Source organism: Protopterus annectens, chromosome 3.part1 (genome assembly GCF_019279795.1).
Source record: "Protopterus annectens isolate FY-2018-M chromosome 3.part1, PAN1.0, whole genome shotgun sequence".
In the NCBI taxonomy this organism is placed as follows: Eukaryota; Metazoa; Chordata; order Ceratodontiformes; family Protopteridae; genus Protopterus; species Protopterus annectens.
Window position 1 is genome coordinate 139,751,833 of NC_056732.1, and position 24,048 is coordinate 139,775,880.

General features: G+C 37.5%; 1 protein-coding gene across 1 annotated transcript in view; it reads right to left on the reverse strand.

Annotated features, from left to right (window-relative positions):
* MKX (mohawk homeobox) overlaps positions 1–15,478 on the reverse strand; it is a 452,149-nt gene extending 436,671 nt beyond the window's left edge. Inside the window, exons 1-2 of the mRNA XM_044066669.1 lie at positions 14,620–15,478; positions 11,391–11,635 (exon numbers count right to left, since the gene is read on the reverse strand). Coding sequence (XP_043922604.1) covers positions 11,391–11,572 — 182 coding nt within the window. The 5' untranslated portion in view covers positions 11,573–11,635; positions 14,620–15,478. The remainder of the gene's footprint in view (positions 1–11,390; positions 11,636–14,619) is intronic.
* Between the last annotated feature and the right edge of the window lie 8,570 nt (positions 15,479–24,048).

Genomic DNA, 24,048 nt, shown 5'->3' on the forward strand with positions numbered 1-24,048 from the left:
ATTTTGTTTTCTATTTGATTTAATTGCTCTTTTTACTTAGGGAATAGAGTAAAATGTGAGTTTTATAAATAGGTTTTAGTGCATAGATTCAGGTTTTTACTCTAGGTTAGCTTATTTGTACTTATATTTGGATGGTATTTTGGGATTGTGTGTGTGTGTGTGTGTGTGTGTGTGTGTGTGTGTGTGTGTGTGTGTGTGTGTGTGTGTGTGTGTGTGTGTGTGTGTCCGCATGCATATGTGCATGCGTGTGTGTTAGGAGAATGGCCATTCTGAAAAAAAAGATGTCAATTTCTTTTGTACTTGAGGAAATGCATTTTCACTATACATTGAACAGTTATCAAGGAAGAGTAGAGACTACCTTTATTTTATTAGTTAGGTATTAGTTTTATTTTTAGGTTTCCCCATATGCAGGTCCCCCAGCTGACTATCATCAGCAAGGAAGCACAGTTATTACCTTATGTATGTGCAGTGATATCCCTTGGGGGTGGGGCCACACCAATGATAGGCTGGAAAGAGAAAGTGGAACGCAATATCTCATATGCTGGTCCTGTATTCTAAGGGATTTTTTGATATGCCAACTGGGCAGAGTTAGTGATGTCATGTGCATTACTGTCCATAGTGTCAGTTAGCCCTAGCCACCCCAAATGGCAGCCATTGACAATCTGCTACGTGATTATAGCACTATCTCCATTACTGGGAATGTGTTCTTATCACTAGCAGAAGTCCCTCCCTCCCAAAGTGGGTGAACTAGCAAAGCTGCTCCTTCCCATCCATTACACTCTTTCTTCCCACCCCTTACTCTCCCGCTCCTCCAGCCACTAGCCGATTTTGAGTTGTACAGGTTATATTCATTCCATGTCTTATGTCTTTGTAAATCATGTTTATTCTGCCAAATGGAACAGCAAAGTCTGTACTCAGTATTAGCATACTAGATTCAGATTGCAATGTCATCCTCTGTTCTATGGCATAGTGTGTCAGATACTTGGCTTATATCATGACTTTTCCATGCAGAATTGGATTATAAACTTATTGGCTGGTCTGTGCATGACCTGTCACAACAGCCTCATGGAAACAGTTGGCAGTAAATAGCCTGAACGTTGCTGCTTATTATCTGGCTTAATAAGCATCATGTCTTATGTCAGATATCCTTCATGCAAGCCCCTTTTATCAGGGACCATGCCCACTCTGAGGGTGTGCTTTGTATATGTGAGAGAGAGTGGATTCTAGATGCAGGGTTTTGCTTTGGTATAAAGTCACTTTTTAGTACAATGTGGGAAGAATATGGGTTTTACAAGGTGAGCTTGTACTGTCTAAAAATAGTGGTAACTGCATATAGTGTTTAGAAATACAACACAGTATGTGTATAAAATAATATAAAGGTAACAAAGCTATAATGTATTGCAGTGAAGTAGCTTAAATAATGAAAACACTTTCAAATATGAGATAAATGCACATTACATTTTGAAGAAAAATACCTCAAATGAAAAATGTTATGTATTCCAGTCTTGGCTCTGGAGAAGAGGCATTTTATGCATAGATACATTCAGCTGCTGTATGTCCAGTCTATGAAGCACAGAGTCTGCAGCTATGATTAATGACCAGTATACGGATGAAATTTATGACAAATGTATTTAACTCCAGATGCCTTCAGTCTTTAACAGCTGTATTGTTTAATGTGAATAGAGAACTTTGTACTGATTCTAAAGACAATTTTCCACAGACTGCAAAAGGCAATCATGAGCCTGGTGTATCCCATGAATAAGACAATGCAGTGGCAAGTGTAACAATTAACTGCAACTAAAATATAAGGAGCAGCTAAGCTCAGTAAACCATGACTGACTGAACCAAGGTGTTCTGAGCACTCAGGTTCTGCTCCAACATAAGTAGACTTTTCACTTGTAGGCTGCAGCAAATTGTAAAGTTACACTTTCTGACCCAACTGTCTGGAAGTGTGGTATTACAGTTAGGTGGCAGGTGAAGGGGTATGTTCAATGAGGGGGGCAAGAAAAGTGGCAGGTGAAGGGGTATGTTCAATGAGGGGGGGAAGAAAAGTCTCAGTAAACTGATATCTGGAGAACCATCACATGTCAAATTAAAGCAAAACAAAAATATAAAGTAAAATGCGAAAAGTTGCCACTTTTAGTAGCCTAAGATTCCAGAATTTAGTATATGCTCATTATGTTGTTTTCACAATTTTTTTACAAAATAATAATAAGAAGAGGAAGAACTTCCTAGATGCCAGATAATTGTCACATAATTATTTTTCCACATTCATTGCTGAGAAGACGGCATGGGGTTAGTTACAAATATATGTTGTTGCAAATGACTCTATGTTACAACTAATCTCTTACTCACTAGAATTAAATAAAAACACAGTAGACTGTAAATGTAAAAGCCATAAAATAGATTGAATATAGTAGGTAAGTGTATGACTGTTGGAAAACTGGAGGCTAATAAATTAGAAATGTATAAACTATGCTAAGGAAAACTGTGTCATGCTGTTACACGGTAGTATCTATGACTTTAGAGTATGCATATGTTTCTATCAGTGCTTTGTAGATTTTTCAACTAAAAGAATGCTGGGATTGTAGAGTTCTGCACTGGCTTTATCTACTGCAACTCTATAATAGGTGCAGATGGATGTGAGCAATAATTAACTGTAGAAAGAAGTCCTGCATCTACAAGGAAACATTGATTTACATTATGTATGCACTGAGTGTCATGTTCAATAATAGAGACAACATATGATACAGCAACACCTCACTTCCAAAACTGGAGCCAGACAGTGAATTGGAAAGTGTCTGGGATGAGATGGGCCATGTGAATGTTTGATTCCAAACACTGTGGTACAATATTCTGCCAAACAAAATCATACTTGGGCTAACAAGGTAAAATAAATAAATAAAATAGAGGTCTTAAAATTAATTGTAATGCGACAACATAGGTACTATACAGTGGATATAAAAAGTTTACAGACCCCTGTTAAAATGCCACAGTTTTGTGATATAAAAAAAATGAGACCACAATAAATCATTTCAAAACTTTTCCCACCTTTAATGTGACCTACAACCTGTACAATTCAATTGAAAAACAAACAAATCTGTTAGGGGAAAAATATAAAAAATAAAAAACGTACAATAAGCTGGTTGCATAATTGTGCACACCCTTAAACTAATACTTTGTTGAAGCACATTTTGATTTAATTACAACATTCAGTCTTCTTAGGTACACACCTGCCACCAACTAAAGAGACTCTGATTAACCCCAAATAAAGTTCAGCTTTACTAGTAGGATTTTCCTGACATTCACACAATTGCCTGCTACAGCAAAAGCCATAATTCACATAGAGCTTACAAAGCATCAAAAGGATCTCATTGTTGAAAGGTATCAGTCAGGAGAAGGGTACAAAAAGGGTACAAAAAGTGTCCACAGCATTGGATATACCATGGAACACAGTGAAGACAGTCAACAAAAAGTGGAGAAAATATGGGACAACAGTAATGTTGCAAAGAACTGAATGTCCCTCCAACATTGATGAAAAGACAAGACAAAAACTGGTCAGGGAGGCTGCCAAGAGACCTACAGCAACACCGAAGGAGCTGCAGGAATTTCTGGAATGTACTGGTTGTGTACTAGATGTGACAACAACAAACCATAGTCTCCATATGTCTGGGCTATGGGGTAGGGTTGCAAGATGGAAGCCTTTTCTTATACAGAAAAACATCCAGGCCCAGACAAAATTTGTAAAAACAATACATCAAGTCTCTCAAAAGCATGTGGGGAAATGTGTTATGGTTTGAAGAGACCAAAGTTGAACTTTTTGGCATCAATTCCAAAAGGTATATTTGGTGCAAAAACAGCTTGTAGCATCACCAAAAGAACACCATCCCCATGGTGAAGCATGGTGGTGGCAGTATCATGCTTTGGGTTGCTTTTGGAACTAGGGCTTTAGTCAAGGTGTAGGGAATAATGAACAGTTCCAAATACCAGTCACTTTTGGCTCAAAACCTTCAGGTGTCTTCTAGAAAGATGAAGATGAAGAGGAATTTCACCTTTCAACATGACAATGACACCAAGCATACATCCAAATCAACAAAAGAATGGCTTCACCAGAAGAAAATTAAAGTTTTGGAATGGCCCAGCCAGAGCCCAGACCTAAATACAATAGAAAATATGTGGGGTAACCTGAAGAGGGCTGTGCACAAGAGATGCCCTCACAATCGAACCGATTTGGAGCACTTTTGCAAGGAAGAGTGGGCAAATATTGTCAAGTCAAGATGTGCCATGCTGATAGACTCCTACCCAAGAAGCATGAATGCTGTAATTAAATCAAAAGGTGCTTCAACAAAGTATTAGTTTAAGGGTGTGCACACTTATGCAACCAGCTTATTGTATGTTTTATTTTTTTTTTATATTTTTCCCCTAACAGATTTGTTTGTTTTTTAATTGAATTGTGCAGGTTATAGGTCACATTAAAAGTGGGAAAAGTTTTGAAATGATTTATTGTGGTCTCGTTTCTTTATATCACAAAAATGTGGCATTTTAACAGGGGTGTGTAAACTGTTTATATCCACTGTATATTGTCCCTTTATTAGAAAAACCTCTGAAACTGAAGTTGTAGATTTTCTGATTTACCTTGCAAAATAGTAAAAGAAATTCTGCTATTTGAAAATCATGTCTGAAAAGAGGGCTAGACGTTTGTCACCAGGAGTTTTAGTTGCTAAAACAACAAATGTATCCAGTGCAACAATATGATATTCAAAGTGAATCATATACCATTTTCCATCCCTGTAAAAATCCAGCTAAGAAAAAAACTATTTCCTCTTTCAACAGATAAGAGAGCACAGGAGCTATACACCTTCAATAAACTGGTGTTGGTTTAATGAAGAATATATCAATTTTTGGTATAAACATATGTAAGCAAATAGGTAGTTGTCTCACTGTAATGCACTGTCAGACATTCCCACAATGATCTTAGGCAAGATATTTAGTATATTTATTTAATATGGATTGTCGGAATGTTTCTGCATGTCAAAGAAGGCAGTTGGAATTATCAGGTGCCAACTTTCTTTTGTCTGTGTAGTACAGTCTAACAGGTTAAATATGACAATGTTCTCCACATTGCACTCCCCATGCATATCACATTATTTATATAATTTGCATTCCTTCTTTCTTTCTGTATTTATTTATATATTTTTCTTATTCTGGCATTCCTGGCCTACTACCCTCATTCTGCCAGATTACATCACATAACAAGAGGGGAATCTTCTGAAAAACATAAACTTAATTTTATGGTGAAAACGCATTTGGACTTTAAAGCATTCATGTACTTTTTATTTGTGCTTGGAAGATTCGTGTTGTGGATCAATAATCTGTGTCTGGAGTGTTTGAAGTACTACTCGTCCTGCCTGAGTTCCTTTTTTCTTGTTTTTGAATGGAATCATACTAATTCATTAAAAGAACTATTATATAATTAAAATATCAGATTTTAATCACCCTATGAGATTTCTAGATGAAGTTGGCAGTAAGCTGTTAGTGTGTGTTCCACATTTTGCCCATTTGTTCCACATTATGAATGATAGTGTCCCTCATTTTGGAGATGTAAGGTTGAGAGCTGTGTACACCCTGAAGCATTGCATGGAATAACTGCACATTTCACGTCCTGTCTAAAAATAATTTCATTCTAGCGAAGTCGAATGCTATAAAACCAGCGTCAGTAACGCACAAAAATAATTGTAAATGGGGGAATTAATGAATGCATATAACAAACTACCATCAACACGGTATGTGTTTTATTAACACAAACATGGAGACTGCAATGTGATGGGCTGGTGGCCACCTTATTCTTGCAGAATCCCAGGCCTCTTGCATATGGCGTCCTGCTGCTTCGTGTGATTAACTTTTGGGTAGGTTGTAACTTGTAAAACTATGGTCTTAGTCATGACGTTTAACCATAAAAAACGATCGAGAAAAAGCTAAGAAAAACGCTGCAAAGCTTTTGCATTATCCTGCGTAAATATTGTGCAGCCTGAAATAAAAGACAGCCACCATCGGAAACAAACATTATAGTTTGTGATGTATCGCCCTATACACACGTGTGCAAATGCCTAGCAATTAGGGATTTCTTTATTACACAGATGTGCTGTTGGGATTACTAATTTAACGGTTGCTGATTGCCTCTGGAAAAAAAATAAAGAAAAAAATGCCACTTTGGCAAGTGTTCTCTTGACATTAAACTGCTTGGTGAATATCGCAAGTGATGAGTGGCAATGAAGACGGTGCAGTATCTTTCGAAAGCACCCTCAGTTTCCAAAATGAGGAAGCCAACAGTATGAGTATATGAGAATACTAATAGTAAAGGCATTAAAAAACACAATTTAATGACTGTATATTCTGTGCTGCGATGTCTAAGCACAGTGTAATCAGTCACCAGGTTTCAATATGAATCTTAAAACACTTTATTCATTTCTCCCTCTTTGTCTTAGTTATTCCACATATAGGTTACTCGTCATTAGTGTAAAGCAAAAAACAGACATAAAAGAGAACTGTTCTCTATAACAGGTTTACATAAATCTACTGAGTGTATATCGTAAACAATGCATAATTTAACAGTGGTATTCAGTTTACCAGCCAAACAGCAGCCTTGGTATTAACATGTATACTATAACGCTAGTATATTTTAGGTCTGCGGTCAGGTACCTAGTTTCTAAAACTTTATTAATCATTTGAATTGGGGTTTAACAGAAAAGGTAATTCTACTGGAATAGGTCACATTCCAACTAGTGCTCATTTTCCCTTCGAAAATGGGGCTGTCAGCGGGTTTTAGTTGTTTGGATTGTTTGGTATCATATTAAAAAGCTTAAGCTACAGTCATAAAGCCTTCATCAGTTAGTTTGGTTTTAAACAAAGAAAACAAAAACAGTGGCTATGAACACTAATATTATTATACATGCATATTTTATACAAAGAGAATGAGAGAGGTAATAATTTAAGCTGAGTGTGCAGCACGCAAATCTATGTGACATAGCAAACAACATCGTGCCACAACCATGGGTCCTATTTTTTCACCCTTCAAACGTCTTCTCATTTTCAGTTTGGTGTTTCAAAGTGTCTTGTTTGCAGAATAAGATTATTTTATAAAATATGGGTGTGTAAAAAAAGTTATCTCGTTCTATTTGCAGTGTGTGTGTGTCTGTGTCCTGAACTTAGCTACATTGGTGTGTGCCCTGATCTTTGCTACATTGCAGTGATTCCCCCTTAATTCGAACGTAACTGCACAATTGTCCAAATCCCAAATGGGGATGGACCTGAAAAGGGTGCGCATCTTCTCTTTCTTCCTGCAGGTATATAGCGAAACGTATTTATGACATAGACAGAAACACACACACACAATTTCCCTAGTGTACTTTTTGGAGATTTGAATTACACAAACGATATCCCTTAAAGGCTAACACCACTTACAAGGTAAGGAAGTATCTATATGAATTTGCACAAACCTAGACAGGCAAAAACGGCAATGACGGATGCTATACCTGAAATAAGGGGGTAAATGATTCGCCAGCTACACAGACTAATGCGGGGTTTCCTTACTAATATAAATATGTATGTTTACAATATTGACGAACATTAACGTAATATGTGCTATCTAATGGGCTGTCTAAATCCTCCAGAAAGTACAAAACAGCAGAACATTATGTTACCACCTAGGTTACCACCTGTCTCACGTTGCGAGGGACAGTCCCTCTTTGGGCAGTTGTGTCCTGACAAAAATTATTAAAAATGGCAAATGTCCTGAGATTGTCGGACATAAGTATGTCCTGTGTTGTATGTAATAGTTGCATAACATAATTATTCTGTATCTAAAATACTTAAACGTTATAAGAAACAGAATAAGCAACTAAAATGCTGCAAGAATAAGCTATCATGTAGTCAAAAAAGTTAAGTTATATCCTTTGTACTGACCGTGGGTATGTGTCGGCCTGTAAAATCTGATGTGTGTCCCGAAAATGTCCCACTTTGGTCATTTGAAAAGGTGGCGACCCTAGGAACATATCAAAGTCGGATTGGCGTACAAAGGCTTGGCTGTTCTTACGTTCGTCTGTCTTGGGGATCGGCTACCCTCGTACTTCATCTTTATGTCAAAAATTCTGCAAGAGTTCCATTTTCACATTTTATTGAAGTTTCGCTTCGAAATATCCAACAGGTGTCGCTGTGCATCTGTGTTACTCGTTTAGCGAAAGACGTACATCATCTCCACTACTGCAATGACTTGGGAATCGTTGTTCAAAGATTCCTGTGGAATTCACGGTTCAGGTGGGCTTTAGTCGCCTGAACGCCTGCTACGGGTAGGGTCAGCGCTAACTTATGAGGAATACAGTCTCATGTCGCCAGACGTCAGTGTAGAAGTGTGCATAATGTGACAAGACGTGTTTTGTTCATGTACACGAAGGCCTTGCTTTTATTTGACTGTTATCATTCATAGCTCTCAACTTTCCACGCCCATAATGTGGAGCACTGCACATAATGTGGAACAAATGGGCAAAATGTGGAACAAATAGTAGCAACTTCAACTAAGATAGTTAAAATATACTTTTACTTATAAAATTTTATTTTAATGAAGTAATATGATTATTTTCTATTTACCATGGGTATCAGTTAAAAAATCTTAACGTTGAATGTGTGACAGACCTTTCACTGTGGAACTTCAAGGAGCCCGAACTTTTTAAAACCCCAACTGAGATACGTTTTTCGTAATGATGTACTCTTTAGAGTATGGTCATCATCCACGTAACATTTAAAAAGTGTACTCATTCTACTCTTAAAAATGTACTTATTGCGCCTGCGTTTTGTCCTAACAGCCGTTATTATAAAGCTGTTTAGACGATGAATCGTTTCTCTGCTGACTCCGTAACAGTGCTGTAGACAGTAATTGTGCCAGTTCTAGTCTAGATGTCATGAACTCTTTTGAGGCATATTGTTTCCGAGAAACGCTCTGAAGAAAAGGGTACCGTATTCACTGAAGTACAATGAGTATGTCTGCCTACTCTCGGACATAATATAAGCCTGGTTTAAAGTTTCTTCCTGCAGACATAGGTGTAACTAAAGCCACCTGTTCTGATTCCATCAGGTAATGCATGGTAATTTGCTGCAAGGTGTCAACAACTCTGTTACCAGTTAACAAACTGACTGAAACGAAAGTCATTTATTGATTTTGTCTCCTCTGGGGTGTCATACACCACATATCACTCCTTTGAATTTTTCGTCACCTGTAGCAGAAAGAATGTTGTCTTCCACGATGTCTGGCAACATTTCCTGACCCCATATTATGTTTTACAAAAGCTAATTTTGTTCCGTTGAGTATTGACCTTAACTCATTGTGTAATTTTCCAATTTGTCACACATTTAGACACACATTATAAATAAGGAGACGCAAGATTGGGAGCACTTACTAAACAGAATCATTAAGGGGTGTGTAGTTCCTTTTACGCCGCTATATTTTGTGTGAATATCGTTTCCGTTGTGTATCTAAAGAATTGATTAAAAAAGTTCAAAGGTGTCTCTTTAACAGGCAAGAAACGATTTCAAATCCACCTGCGTAAAATGCCTCTGTGATTGTGGTGCTGGGGCCGGGGGTACCTTGGTAGAAAAGAATGCGCTTGCGTTTCCACACTTAGGAGCATCATATTGTGCAGCTTGTACTGCTATCCTACATCCGTTGATGTTCTAAGAAGACGTGTTTTCTCCAATTTGCCGCAACAAAACACTTTCTTTTACTCAGTAAATACTTGTAGTCGAATGTTTATCATTTCAGTAGAGGCGTGGCACTGTCTTCAGAATGTTAGATCATCATTTAGCTTCCTAAGGGTGTGCCAACATTCTAGGGTTGCCACCTTTTCAAATGCCCAAAGTGGGACATTTTCTGTAGAAATGTGAGATTTTGTGGGACAAAACATAGCTACGGCTAGTGCAAAGGACAGAACTTCATTTTTTTGCCAAAATAAAAGCTTATTTTTGTAGCATTTGTGCTGCTTATACTTGTTCATATAATGTTTATGTGTTTTAGATACAAAATAACTGTTTTATGCAACTATTAAGGAAAACTTAAGAAATATATTTTGTCTTAAAATCTCAGGACATTTGCCATTTTTTAGTTTTTTTTTTCACAGGACACAACTGTCAAAAGTGGGACTGTCCCTCGCAAAGAGGGACAGGTGATAACCCTACAGAACATTCTTAAAATTACTTCGGTACCTTTTGTATTATTTTTGTGTTCAGTTTGCATATGGCAATCTATAAAGTACTTGCTACTAAATCAGCTAAATTTTAATTTTAAAACTGTAGCTTGATTTGCATACCATGGTACTGTATTACTTTCATGGAAACTACAAAGTTATTCGTTTGGTCAAGCAATTACCTATCAAAATAAAGTTCACCAAATGTAAATCTTCATTGGAAATTCTATTTATTGATACGTCTTCAATAACTGTTCAAGTGTTGGCTGTATTTGCTCAATACACTTTTCCAAGTATGGGTTTTACTTCGGATTCAGCAGAAACTGAAAGTTACTAGCGTTTATGTAAATAAGATACTTATAATCATAGGACTGCCATCTGTTCAAACACTGAATAAAGAGACCATTACCTAAGTTAAGTCTTACAACACAAATATGTTGCTGAAATATATGATGGTGAGGAACACAGAAGTAGGGTCATGCTATTGTTAATTTAAACATGCGCGTCTGTGATTTCAAATATAATTAGAACTGTTGGTTTTGCTGAGTAGAACTCGAAATTTAAACAAGTGAGAAATAACACAGAATTCAAAAACTCATGCTGATAATCCTATAAAAGTAGACAAGAGAAGTCAAATACATGCATATGTGTGGGGCCAGAATGTCATCACCTGCAAGGTTTTCTATCTGTATATAAAACAGCTGTAGATACTATTTGTTCTTTAGCTGCTGTTTTATCAGAATCCCGTTCACAGCTCTTAAGTTATTTGGCTAAGAATCGGAGAAAAAGGACAAAAATAATGTAGGACAAAGGCCTAAAACCAGGGACAATTTTAAAACATTACTTCACTTAGAAGGTTAATAGAACAACAGGCTTTGCATCACAATCCATCCTCTCAATAACAAGAAGTATGAAACGTTATTGTCTGTCATTATTTATTGTAATCCTGTGTGATCTGCGAGGAAATCAAGCACTTTACAAGTTTCAGGACAAAAATATGAGGCAAAATCAAAGATCTGCAAAATCAAGGGCAGTCGAGAGTTATGCACAATGACATCAACAATCCATTAACCATGCATGTGTTATACCCAGATACAGCACTTAATTGCATTGATTCCTCTTTTGTTACAAAATGTTTACTGAACATGCCCAGCATACCCTGTCCTCCTGTGCCTGTGGCTTATGTTATCCTTGATGGAGGGGTTATCTGAGATGAGAAGGTCAGGATGCTGCCCATCTAAAACTCCCAGATACGATCTGCTGCATGCCTTCTCGCTTTCCTTTACATTTTCATCAAACACAACTTGGCCACTGAGTTTGTTAAATACAATGGCGTTCATGTCGGGATTCCCTTTATGCTGTCTCCACCGGACTTAGGTAATGGTAGGTTTGTGAGTCACAGGCTAGACAGATGAAAAAGAAGCATAGTTAGCATGTTACTTCATCTATTCATTTTACTTATAAGCCCATCCCTAGGGTGCATTGACAGGTACAAGTAATGCTTTTAATTATTTTCTGATGCACCCGATTTTTAGTTTTATCATTACAGTGTTAAAATCCAACAATACAACGATGAACTCCATTAAATGCAATTTGAATGCGCTTGTAAATATACTTCTGTGCAACCAGATAAATCGCACACATTTGCAAAACGTAACTTCAAAAGCCTTTACTTAATGAAGTTTATGTGCCCAAGTATATCATGCAACAAATAAGACATATATACGGTCATCTTTTCTGGGAAACTGTGAAGCAAGTGAAGATGTCTATAAAAACTGACAGCAATTTTTGTAGAAACAAGATTACAAACAAACCAACATAAATACAATAGAAACCAGCTGACACACTTTCACGTGCTTGAAATGGGGCATTTCTTAACAAAACTGGAGAATTCTTAGGACAACCCATCCCCTCAAAATTCAAAGTGTGTGTGTGTGTGGAAATGTAGCTTTGCATTTTTATAGTTACAAAGTTAGATAACTTAATTGAAGCACATTTAGCGTAGAGGGTGACACCTAAATGGCAGGTGGCTACCCTAAACCCGTTGTCTTATATTGGGTTTGCATTATAATAATGGGCACACATGTGCTTGTTCTAAAGTATGAGAAATGTGTGTGTGTGTGTTCCGTTTCCAGACAAAGAGATGTGAAAACAGTAATTGCGGTAAGTCTGTTCAAGTTGTTAAAATTGACAGAAAGTGTATAGCTTAATTTTTTTTTCATGCGGAATTAAGAGTGAGAGTTTTTGATTCCCCGTCTCTTCTGGTAGGATTTCACTGAAAACCACGTCATTACATCTGCCCAGATCATTTGTGCAGCACATTTCCACCAAAGTTTAAACGCAGATGAGAAGTCGCACCTTTCTGATGTGTGCGTCAATCTCCTGAATTCTGACATCTCCTCAGCTAGGTTTACCACCTGTCACTCTCTATGAAGGGCATTCCCTATTTGAGTAGCTGTGTCCCGCTGAAATAAAGATGAATAAAAGGTACATGTCCTGATATTTGTACGACAAAAATCTTTCCTACGTTTCTTTCGATAGTTTCATAAAACCGGTATTTTCATCTGTAACGCGTAAATAATGAGACAGCATAAACAACTCAAATTCTTCAACAGTGACCCTTAATTTTGCAATCAATGAATCAATCAATTAGTCATTAAATTAAACTAAAATAAATATGAAGTCCAGGTCTTGATACTGTTTGTAGGTATGGTTTGTCCTGCAAAATCTCACATTTTCATAAAAATGTCCCACTTCTGCCATTTAAAAAGATGACAACCCTGTCCTCAGCGCATCTGCTTTTATTCTACAGTATGTCATAAATGCGGTCATAAAGATGAAGAGTGTCATGCTAAAACTGTTACATTAAAAGTATATAATGTAGTTGCTTTACCATTAAAGCAAATACTATTCGGAACACAGTTACCTTTCCTCTGGTTAATTTGGACCCTTAAAATTTAATTTATGAAACACTTGACACCCCAGTGCTGCGCAAAAAAACATTGTATGTATCACAGATTATGTTATTTACCCGACTCTTGCCATGCTTAGATATTATGTTAACACATACTTCAGACTAGTGTTATATGTACTGCTTTTTACACATTGATTCAGAAATTCACATGGTAAGATTAACACTGCAAGACACGCCATGGGTGGATTAAGGAATAATGCTATGCATTCTAATTTCCACACGCTTCTTTAAACATTTTCTCTTTCATGGTATCCTTCCTTAAGTTTCTGAATACATTCACAGATTCTGACTTTAATTCAGAAAATTAATACATATCAGCCGTGAAATACTATATGACCAAGCAGGTCAGTAAAGCAGTTGGGATGTATAGGGTAAAATTAAGCAATGTTTTCAGTTCTTCAGTGCATTGCGCAGAATGCACTGCTTCTTTTAAGTATTAAACAGTTTCACAAAGTAAACATTCCAGGCAACCATTCTACAAATATGATATTTATATAATTATTGCATTACATTTAGCAGATATCGATGCCATTCAGAAGCAGTTAAGGGACCCATCCCTGATGTCTGTTCCACACAAAAATAAGGTTTTCCCATCACTTTTATACCACATTCAGTGAACAATCAGCCTCCACGACCTGAATATGACAGAAACAACTATATGTTTTAAAACTATTTTATTTTACTTAGTCTTAGGAAGTTGCACCGCTAAATCTAGGAATAAAGTTTTAAAAAGTGCAGGTCAAACCGAGGTTCAGTGTGTCTTAAAGGCATTTAGACTGCATAACAAGTTGCAATGCTTAAATTAATAATACATATTAGTCCTGGGACCTGGGATGCTGCCACTACCCTGGTGTAGGCTGAAAACGTCCTTTGACCAGCACTTTTTGCAAAAACTTGAACTACCGGCAACTCTAAAATATATAAATTGCTATGTTACATACTGGCTACTCTGAATGGAAAAATGCGCCATCAGTAAATGAAATACTACAGTGTTATGTTACATTAACGTGTAGTCTGTATGCTTAGCAGGATAGTGCAAGTCTGCTGTACTGTTTTAGTTAAGGTGTGTGCGTATTGAATATCTGTATATTCTATTTCATTAGGTGCAAGCAGGAGTGATTCATCGTGCGCGGGCACGTGTGTCTAAAAATGTGTAAATAGGTACCAAAAGAATCATCGCTCAACTTGTTCTGCATCAGTAGATCATCTGCACTGCTAGTTCACTTTTCTAAGGTGCTGAATAGATACTGACCATTCTCAGCAACACACACACACACACACACACACACACACACACACACACACACACGCTGTTAAATTGAAAGGGCATCTCGTATACCATGCCCAGGAAAACACCGTCCAGTTTTAAAAAGCACCGCCGCCACCCAGTACAGCTAATTTACATCCACAAACCTCCAAATGGTTCTGTTGGACTGCTGCTCTTTTCCTTTAGCACTCGAATTCCAGAGGGATAAGCATTTGCTGGACAGCTTCTTTAAACAACAGACCAGAGGCATAAAGATTGCCTGTTTCACCTTCATAAACCACAAATTCCCCCAGTTGTGCAGTATTATTGTACGCTTCCAATCAAAGTTCAGCTTCCCTTGCAATCCCAGTACCACTTCCCATGTTTTCCGAACTTATCCTCAGCGCAAACCACACGAACCGCTCTTGCCTCTGGAATATATTTGGGCAGTGCAGTCCTTATGCCCAAGAACCTGAATTCGTAGCCCTTCTCATGTTTCACAGCTTGACAGTCTACTTTGCGAACAACGTACTGCTTTGGTATCCATGTTTCGGGGCCCCGCAGAGGGAGGCTACTGGCTTACAGTAGTAAACCAGAGTTAACATTTTCTGTAGAAGGGTGCCAAGAGTTTGTCAGCTTAACACTTTATACTTTTTCTGTCAGTACTACTGTATGTAATAAAACTCACTCTATGGACTGAAATCCCGATTTTGATGAAGAGTTAAATAGCCGGATGGAGCAGACAGAGAGCGTGGAGGCCGCTGGTTTCCTCGAATCTTTCTGCAGAATTATAAATACTAACCAAATCCATCTTTTCATCTGCAGTGGATATTAACGCAGTCGGCTCTGAGAGAGTCCATCATTTATCCTATTACCTGTTTATCAGCATTGCAGCCTGGGCTAATCTCCAGCCTATTATTCTATTTTCTGTCAGATAATCAAATGCTTACAATGCAATAGCAGAATCAAAGGACCCGTTTTATGCTGCCTCTGTTTCTAGTTGCATTGCTGTACTATATTTGATTTCATCTTTTATGTGATGTGTTTGGTTCAGATATAACAGGCGCATTACTTGAGTGGTGCAGCACGCAATACTGCAGCATGACACGACTATGTTGCATAGTAAGGGCAGCAAATATCATTGCCCTACCAGGGACGTCGGTCTGCACAGCCTGCTTGGGCTTGTCTGCAGAAACACCATTTCAGCAGAATTTATTCTTTTATTATCAACCAAACCATGATCTGCTATAGGATGGTGCTAGGTCTAGATAGTAGTCCTCAGTTCTAGGATGAAGACCATGTCTTCATACCCTGATGGCACTGCTGATTTTCCTGCAGGTTATGTCCCTGTGCTGGGTGTGGGTAAATTATGACTGCGCCTCATAATTTCATTTGCAGATGATGTTACTACAATATCACAAAAACAGCTCTAGGGTAACTACCTGTCAGGACAATCAAGTGGTGTCAAAAACTCTTGAGATACTTTAAAACAAAAACATTTCCTAAATTTCCTGTAATAGTAGCATAAAAACAATTATTATATATATGGAATGACGTACTAATTACATGAAACAACTGAAACAACAGAAATTATACTAAGAACGAGTTTATATTTTGACGGAACAGCGAAGTCTGTTCCTTTGTATTGATTGTAATATAGGTTGCCCTAAAAATCTCACGGTTCCATAAAATGTCCCACTCTGAGCACATATATAGGAGGCAACCCCAAGCAGCTTCCTCAGCAGCGGGGAGACCTACACTATCCCCAGTACGTGTTCTCCAGTAAGTAGTATTTACAGGTCCCATGTGTCAGTGTACCACGAAGTGTAAAACTTTTATTTCACATTCAGAAGCATATGCTAAGAATCTTACTGTAAAACTGCACTCAGTTATGTACTCAGAAATATAATAACCCATGTTCTGCCTATGCCTTATACATTCTTCCAGAAAAAAAAGTGTGACGTGTCAGCCCTCCTTTATTCCTGCATTTGGCTCTGAATTGATCTTAAAATAATCTATTCAGTTTCAAGTTGTCTATCCCAAGCTAGAAAATGAAGAGGGAAAATAAAAGTTTGCTGTGCAGCCAAACAAGAGCTTTGCAGAATTAAGCGCAGAAGTGTATTTGCTTCTCTTACCAACATAATCGTGTCAGTATTTTTCGGAAGGAGGTTATTGGCTCTTCATGAGGTAAAACTTCTCAGTTTTGAGGGGAGCGTAGCTACTTCCACCATTACTTGTAGCCTGATTTTTGAGCTCCATCAACATAAATAGAATTAATAAATAGCAATAATAAAAATAAAGAAATTAATTAATTAAATAAGTCCACACACACACACACACACACACACACACACACACACACACACACACACACACATATATATATATATATGTATATATGCACTCATACATAAATAAATGAATGAATGAATGAATAAATAAATACATAAACATCTTCTGTTCTGTGAAGAAAGCAAATGGCAGAAGTGGTGGATGAAAAGGAACGTAGGGAAGGTGGAAGGTACATTAACACCTATAAATGCCTCTGTGGACAGAGAAAACAGATATTGTAATATGAAAGTTACCAGAATAGCAGAAGACACAGGCATTCTTAAGAAAATTAGTCCCTAAAAACAGCTGCAGATAGGTGTATATAGCAGACATTATCGTTGATTTGAAGTGAAAAGCAAGCAGACATCAAGAAAGAAATGTATAAACCTCTCCAAAAATAGCCAGAGTGGAAGAAAAACTTGTGGGGCTAGAAGTAAGAAAGATGTTTGGGAAGTATTCTTGGAGACAAATCTAAGCATGTCTGGAGAGCCAGACTAGATCACTGATGCAGTGCTAAAAGCCCTTTCCACCAAAGAACATTCCAACAAACTTTTAATCATGCCTAAGGAAATGAAAATTCATTGGATCAATTATGTTGGAAAAGACAGGCACATTACTGGGAGACCAAAAGGTAATACTTTTCAGGCATTCTTAAAAAAGCAAAAGAAAGTGCAGTTTTGTGTAGTAATATGCCATACAGTAGGGATACTGGTAACATAATCATTGCTACTTGATTCCTATATCTGTGTTGGAAATGAGCCCTAGGTGGATGCCAGGCTTACCTTTTCAGCAGTTGCGTGTTAGCTGTTGTAGTCTATAGCCCTTACAGAACAGAATGTCTAGAAAAGAAAATAATTTGCATGCCTTCATTTTTTGTCTATGAAAAATGGCAGACAAACCTTATATGTTATATGTAGGCATGAGATGTAGTCAAGGATAAACACACTAATCAGCTACTGATATATCCATGTACTTTGAGAAAGCATATATGTCATAAACATCATAAACATGTATATAGGAAAGACAGAGGCTAGGATATCCAGGATATACACTGTGCATTATCAAATACAGAAAGCACACAGTACCAGCAGGCAGGGGGAAGAAGCCTGCTCTAAATGTAATAATCCTATTGTTCTTACTGCCATTGTTTTGGCAACAACCATGCAGTATACATCAAGCAGATTAGCAGCTGTTAGATTCATGCATATTTACTTGAGGAGTACAAAACCACGCAACTTATGGTTTGCAAAAAGGTGGCTGCCTAGGCATCCATCTGTATTGTTTTGCAAATCTCTATATGGGTAGTCTGTAGCAGTCTCACTTATACTTTGAGTAGATACAGTCCTAAAGAAGGCTGCAGTGATAGCTGCTGATCTGGTAGGGTAAGCCATAGTCTTGTTGTATGTATCATAACAGGTTAAAAAAGAAAAGGGGCTTCTGGTTATTGGATGACCCTGCTTCCCCTTCATAAAGGAAATAACCAGCTGAAAAGTCTAGCTAATGAGCTCCATCTCATACATTTAATTTTTCAAAGCTCAATATTTGTCTGTACAGCCAAAATTGGTTTCCTCTTCATTTTCTAGCTCTGAATAGACCACTTGAAATTGAATAAATTAATTTAAGGTAAATTCAGAGACAGTTGTAGGGATAAAGGAAGATATTTATTTTGTGGAAGAATGTATAAGGCTTTTTATACACACAAGCTACACAGTCCAGAAATCCTTTTAGCAGAATTTACAGCTACTAGAAACTGCTTCTAGCAAGACCAACATTGCAAGTATGTGTTCAGAGATGCCATATTTATTACCGATAACCAGACAACCTGATATGTTTTCAGGACTCATGGATGAGGTCTTCTTAGCTTTTGAGAGGGCTAAAGGACTTGTTACACAGTAATTAAACATGGTGGCTGGGACTGTGGAATATATGAAATAGCTAAAAATGTGGTGCAGTAAAATTTGCACTAAATTTGGGAGCTAAGATATTAGACTGGGTAGTATTATTGTGGAGTAGCTCCAGCATTGTTTGATATTAGTTCTTAACTTTCTTCCATAGTTAAAGAAAGATTTGGAGTTATTTTTTATGAGTTATTTTAAGTTCATATTCAGCTTTGAGCTTCTCAATGGTTCCCTTAAGATATTTACTAATTTGCTAAGTGTGTCCTTAAAGTAGGTAGAACGAGACCTCTTATAAACATTAAATAATTTCTTTCTCTTATTATGTAATTTATTTATATTTGTATTCCCCCAAAAAGTTTGATTTTAAATGTCTCAATGCCTCAATATACTTGGCACAGACAGTGACTCTTATAGATATAGCTATTTAAACAAAGACAACAGCTTTTGCAATAGGCTCCACCAGATGAGAATAACAACTGGATTTATTAGGGCATTAGGCAACCAAAGAAGGTCCCTAAACAGAGATATTTGCAGGGAAGCACCACTTGTTTTAAAGGAAATGTTAAATGATTTATGGTCTGATTTAACAAGGGAAGATGATACATAGGGGTGTGTGAAATAATTGGCCATATTTGTGAGGACAAGATTGAGGGTATCTGGGCCCCTATTAGGCTGGTAATTATTTGTCTAAGGGAGTTATCATTTGTAATGTCAAGGAAGTATTCAGTATGTTCACCACTAACATTATAGGTTAGCCAGTTCACTGATGGATAGCTGAGGGTCCCCAGATGAAAGGTGTTCAGTTTATTGGACATTTCAGCTAAGATGTTAAAATAGCCGCCATGCTCAGTAAGGGGCATACAAGGTGTTCTATACCTAGTTATGAAGTAATAATTAAATTTGTTTAGGCAACCTAGACATGTAGGAATTCAAATTTGGGGACATGAAGAAACTGTCACGAGATAATGATATCCTTGACAAATACTGATACTCCCCCATAACTACTAATGCATCTGAAGACATGATAAGCACTAAATACTGAAACACAGAGTTGTGCTCTCATTGCTCTGAAACCATGTCACTGTCCCTGCACACATATGTGAATATGTTCAAGTTGCAGGAGAGCCTCATGTAGCCATGTCACTGTAACTGTAACTGCACACATATGTGAATGTGTTCATGCTGCAGGAGAGCATCATGTAACAGCATTTTTGTTAAGAATTCTGGTGTTGAACAGAGCCACTCTAATGTGTTCCAAATTAGAATTTACTAGGTTGGAATGTCTAGTAGATGGACTATGTCTAAAAAAAAAAGAAAAAAGTTTTATGGGACAGCAAAGGACTTAGCCAGAATATGGAAGCCTTCATAAGACAGGTGGAGGCCATCCATAGCAAAGTAGGAAAGCTTGCCAGCCATATCACCCCAAACTGACACATACTACCCCCTAGAATGACAGCAGATACATTATGTTGTCTTTGAATCTCTGCATCATTCTGGGTGATAGTAAAATATCACTAAAGACCAATGTTTTCCTGCCTTGGGCATACGCAAAGCAAGCTCAGTCATATCCTTCTGCATGTTTCATTGATTATAGCATGTAAACTCATTCATTCCCAAGTGGGCAACTACAGGTCATAATCATATTCATAAGGCTTGAGGGATCGAAGAGCTGTTGTTATGCCCTAGATCTTTGTTGCAAAAAGACAGCTAACAGTCTTCCTATTCTTATCCAACCTGGTGAAGGTGGTGTCTGTATGCCTGACAGTAGAGTCACCTATTACAAAAACATTACCATGAGTAGGTTCAGTCTCAGTGGGCTTAAGGGCTTGGAGTCTGCATGCTTGCAACTCTTAGAGATACATGTACTGGCTGTGGGTCTGCAAAATGAAAGTCACTGTGATGCTGTGTGAACTATTAGGTGAGGTTTCTCAGTTCTTAGCCTGGGGTAACTTAGCCAGGGTTTTTGTAACAGCCTCAGATTTAATTGAAGTGCTCTGTGGCAGGTGTGCATATGGTTGTACTTCCTGAATGTGTTCTGAGGTGAGAGGATAGCCTTCAGGTTACACAAAATACATAATGAATCATTGTGCGGTAGCAATAGTTTTCAATAAACATAATGCAGTTGCTATCAAAATACCTAGTGTTATCAGGGTGGCTACAGAAGGGATTAAAAGCTGACTGAGATTTCATAATGATCAGTACAGACAAATCATTATGAGGAAACAGGAACAGCTTAATAACTTACCTTTTGCATAGGATATGGGGGATAATGGGTAGGTCTTGGCTACAGGATGCAAGAATATGAGATGAACTACTGTAATATTCACAAATGCAAAAAAAGAATAAGTGACAGAAATATGTAAGAGCAATAAGGTAATTAGTGACAACTAGTGTTGGATTATTCTAGGGGCAATTCAGGCAGCCATCCATGATCCATGACTTCAGGGGTCCTACTACAGCAATGAACACCACACTGCAGGTAAACTCAACTACAAGGCTCTGTTTTTTTTTAAATAATTTTTATGCTTAGCACTGCCAGCTCATTTTTTTGGCATATATGCTTATTAGTTTTTTTAAAGTGTTTAAAATACCATCATGATTATATGTTTCTACTCGAGTAGCTGACTTTGTTTGCTCATGAGCAGTATATAACTGCATTACTGTTTATATATTATTTGTATTCATGCCTCCAGCTTGCCTACTTAATCTTTCTGATGTTTGTAGGTTTGCTGGTTGGGGGGGGGGGGGTACTTAGCATGTTGAAAAAAAATTAGAAGGTTAGACACATGGGTCAAAGGGGAAAGATGCAGTTTGCAGCTGCATTATAAAGGTGAACAATTAGGAACTGTTGGAGTTATACACTCATGGACTGAATATCTGAGTTAATAACACTGGGAGTAGATGGGAGAATGATATGAATATGAGGAGTTCACAATGGCTGCTCACAAGAAGCAAATCATATAAAACTAAATAACACTGTTTTGATAGCTCTGACTTAACCAAGAAGGGTTAACTAAGTTAAAAGTTAAGTAGTTTCATCCAGTCACACCTCTAGACTTCCTTTTCCAGTTTTATTTTTGTCCTGCACATTAAAAAAAGTCTGCTAATGTGTTTTAGATGAAAGCACTTAACTTTTAGGCATACCTTTCAACATCTTTGCTCAACTATCTGGGGGAAAAGCCAAATAAATAATGGAGGGAAAGAAAGAAAAAAAGGACAAACATTAGGGATTATTTTTAAATATACTGTAGTTTGCTTATAGAGCTACTAGAACATTTTGTATCAACATGCATTTTCTGAAGAATAAAAAGTACATAACACAAATGTTTGGCATTATTGGCTGACTATAAAGGCCACAGTGGTGCATCGGATAGTGCTGTCACGTCACTGCAAGAGGTTCTCTGGTTCAATTCTCGGCTGGAGCAATTTCTGTGCGGAGTTTGCATGTCCTCCCCATGGTCGAATGAATTTAAAGACATGCAGCTAGGTGTGTGGGTGTGCCTTCCTTGAAGGCTGGGTGCCGGGCTGGCAACTTGACACCATAAAAAATTACTGCCAGTCTTTAGCAGACCGGAGTTTTGCTGTGGCGACCCCTAACCGGGAAAAGCCAAAAGTCAAGTTTTATAACGGTGATGCTGCCAGCCCAGCTAGGTGGATTTTTGTAAATAATTCTATGTTATTTGTGAATATTGCTATGATTTATACAGAACTGTATGTTATGTACTGAGCTTCAAGAATCACAGAGTACCCTACTGGAAAAGAACAGAAATGTATATAAACTATATACCTGTGCAAATGTATTTTTAATAGTAGAAACTGGAACATACAGAGTTAACTTGCAAGGCTTCAAAAATAGGTTGGAATCAGAATGTTTTATGATTGTGTTTATCTCTCAGTTTCACTAAAGGAGACAGGATGTCTAGAGCTAGAAGTTTTTTCTATTGTCTTGAAACAGAAACAATTACTAGGTTTAAAATGTAAAGTGCTTTTATTGGTTTGTGACTTCCTAGCAGCTGCACATCTGAGAGATATGTATTTTTCACAGAGAAATGTTAAATTTTATTAAGTTTCTGTTAGCCTGGGAACTGAAGGCAGGTGACAAAGAATGATGTTATCCAGCTGACCCAACAGTAATGTTTGATAGCAATTTAAGAACTTTCTCAGAGAAAGTCTGTGCATTTTTTTTATCTTGTCTTGTATCTAGAAACATCCATTCAGTACTTCTCATCTGCATTTGCCTTGCTCTTAAGTAAGTTATTTAGGGCATATTATCTTTTGGATATAGATAGGAATATAGTACAAATTAGTTTAGATGTTTTCTGTATTTATTTGAGATTGTCCTGCAATGTTGTTTTAAAATATTTAATGTGATTCTGAACTCTTTAGTTAATGTGTTGATTGAGTATTGTCTTGTTCTTTGATTTTTTTTATTATTAAATATATTTAAACCTTTTAATTGTGGCTGGTTTGTTTAGAGATATTTAAGCTCTTAAAGTACTTGCATATGTATTTGGTGACACTGTACAGGTCACCCCTAAATAGCCTTGAAAGTCTTGGTCACACTTACCATTTGGATTATTAGTAACTTTACACAGTAGGATTGGACACCCTTTGGTAAGGGCCTTATAGTGGCTAATAAGTAAGGGTGGCTGGTGGCAGCTGGTACTACCTTATAGTCTGGGCAGAAGGGGGCATAGCTAATAAACCTGTACCAGCTTTTCCCAGGTGTGTGTGTTTGTATATCAATCAAATCTCAAAGTGTGTGTGTGTCAGCTACTTGGGCAGGGACATGAAGCACTGTATGGACAGAGAGGGTGCTGGAGGTCTTATCTTGGCCACTCAGCTGAGATCTTAACCCTATAGCTGTGCCAGTGGGGAGTCTTATTGGTGATCTGGAGGAAAAAGGCAGAAACCAGCCCCAGACTGATTGTGATCTCTGTGTGATCTTAAGGGAAAGTGTACTTTAGTGTGTGTGTGTGTGTGTGTGTGTGTGTGTGTGTGTGTGTGTGTGTGTGTGTGTGTGTGTGTGTACTTGCCATCCTCCCAATGTGTATGTCCCTCACTGGTGCTAGTGATGAAGATTGAGGCTTCTTGATTACTGGGTTAGTGCAGGGGCATCACAATGATCCTCAGTGATTTATAAGAAAATCAAACAATTTTATGAGAGGTAGCAAAAATATGTGGAAGAAAGACTGAGATATTCTACAAAATCAGGGACTTATGAGAGGGCTTTAGATTTTGGTTTCTGATTTCCACTTTCATGGATTTTTTTCTTTTTTAAATGTGCAGCAATAGCATGATTTAACAGATGTACAACTTATAGGAATGTTGCTTATCTGAGTAATTATATAAATACAGGTGACAATA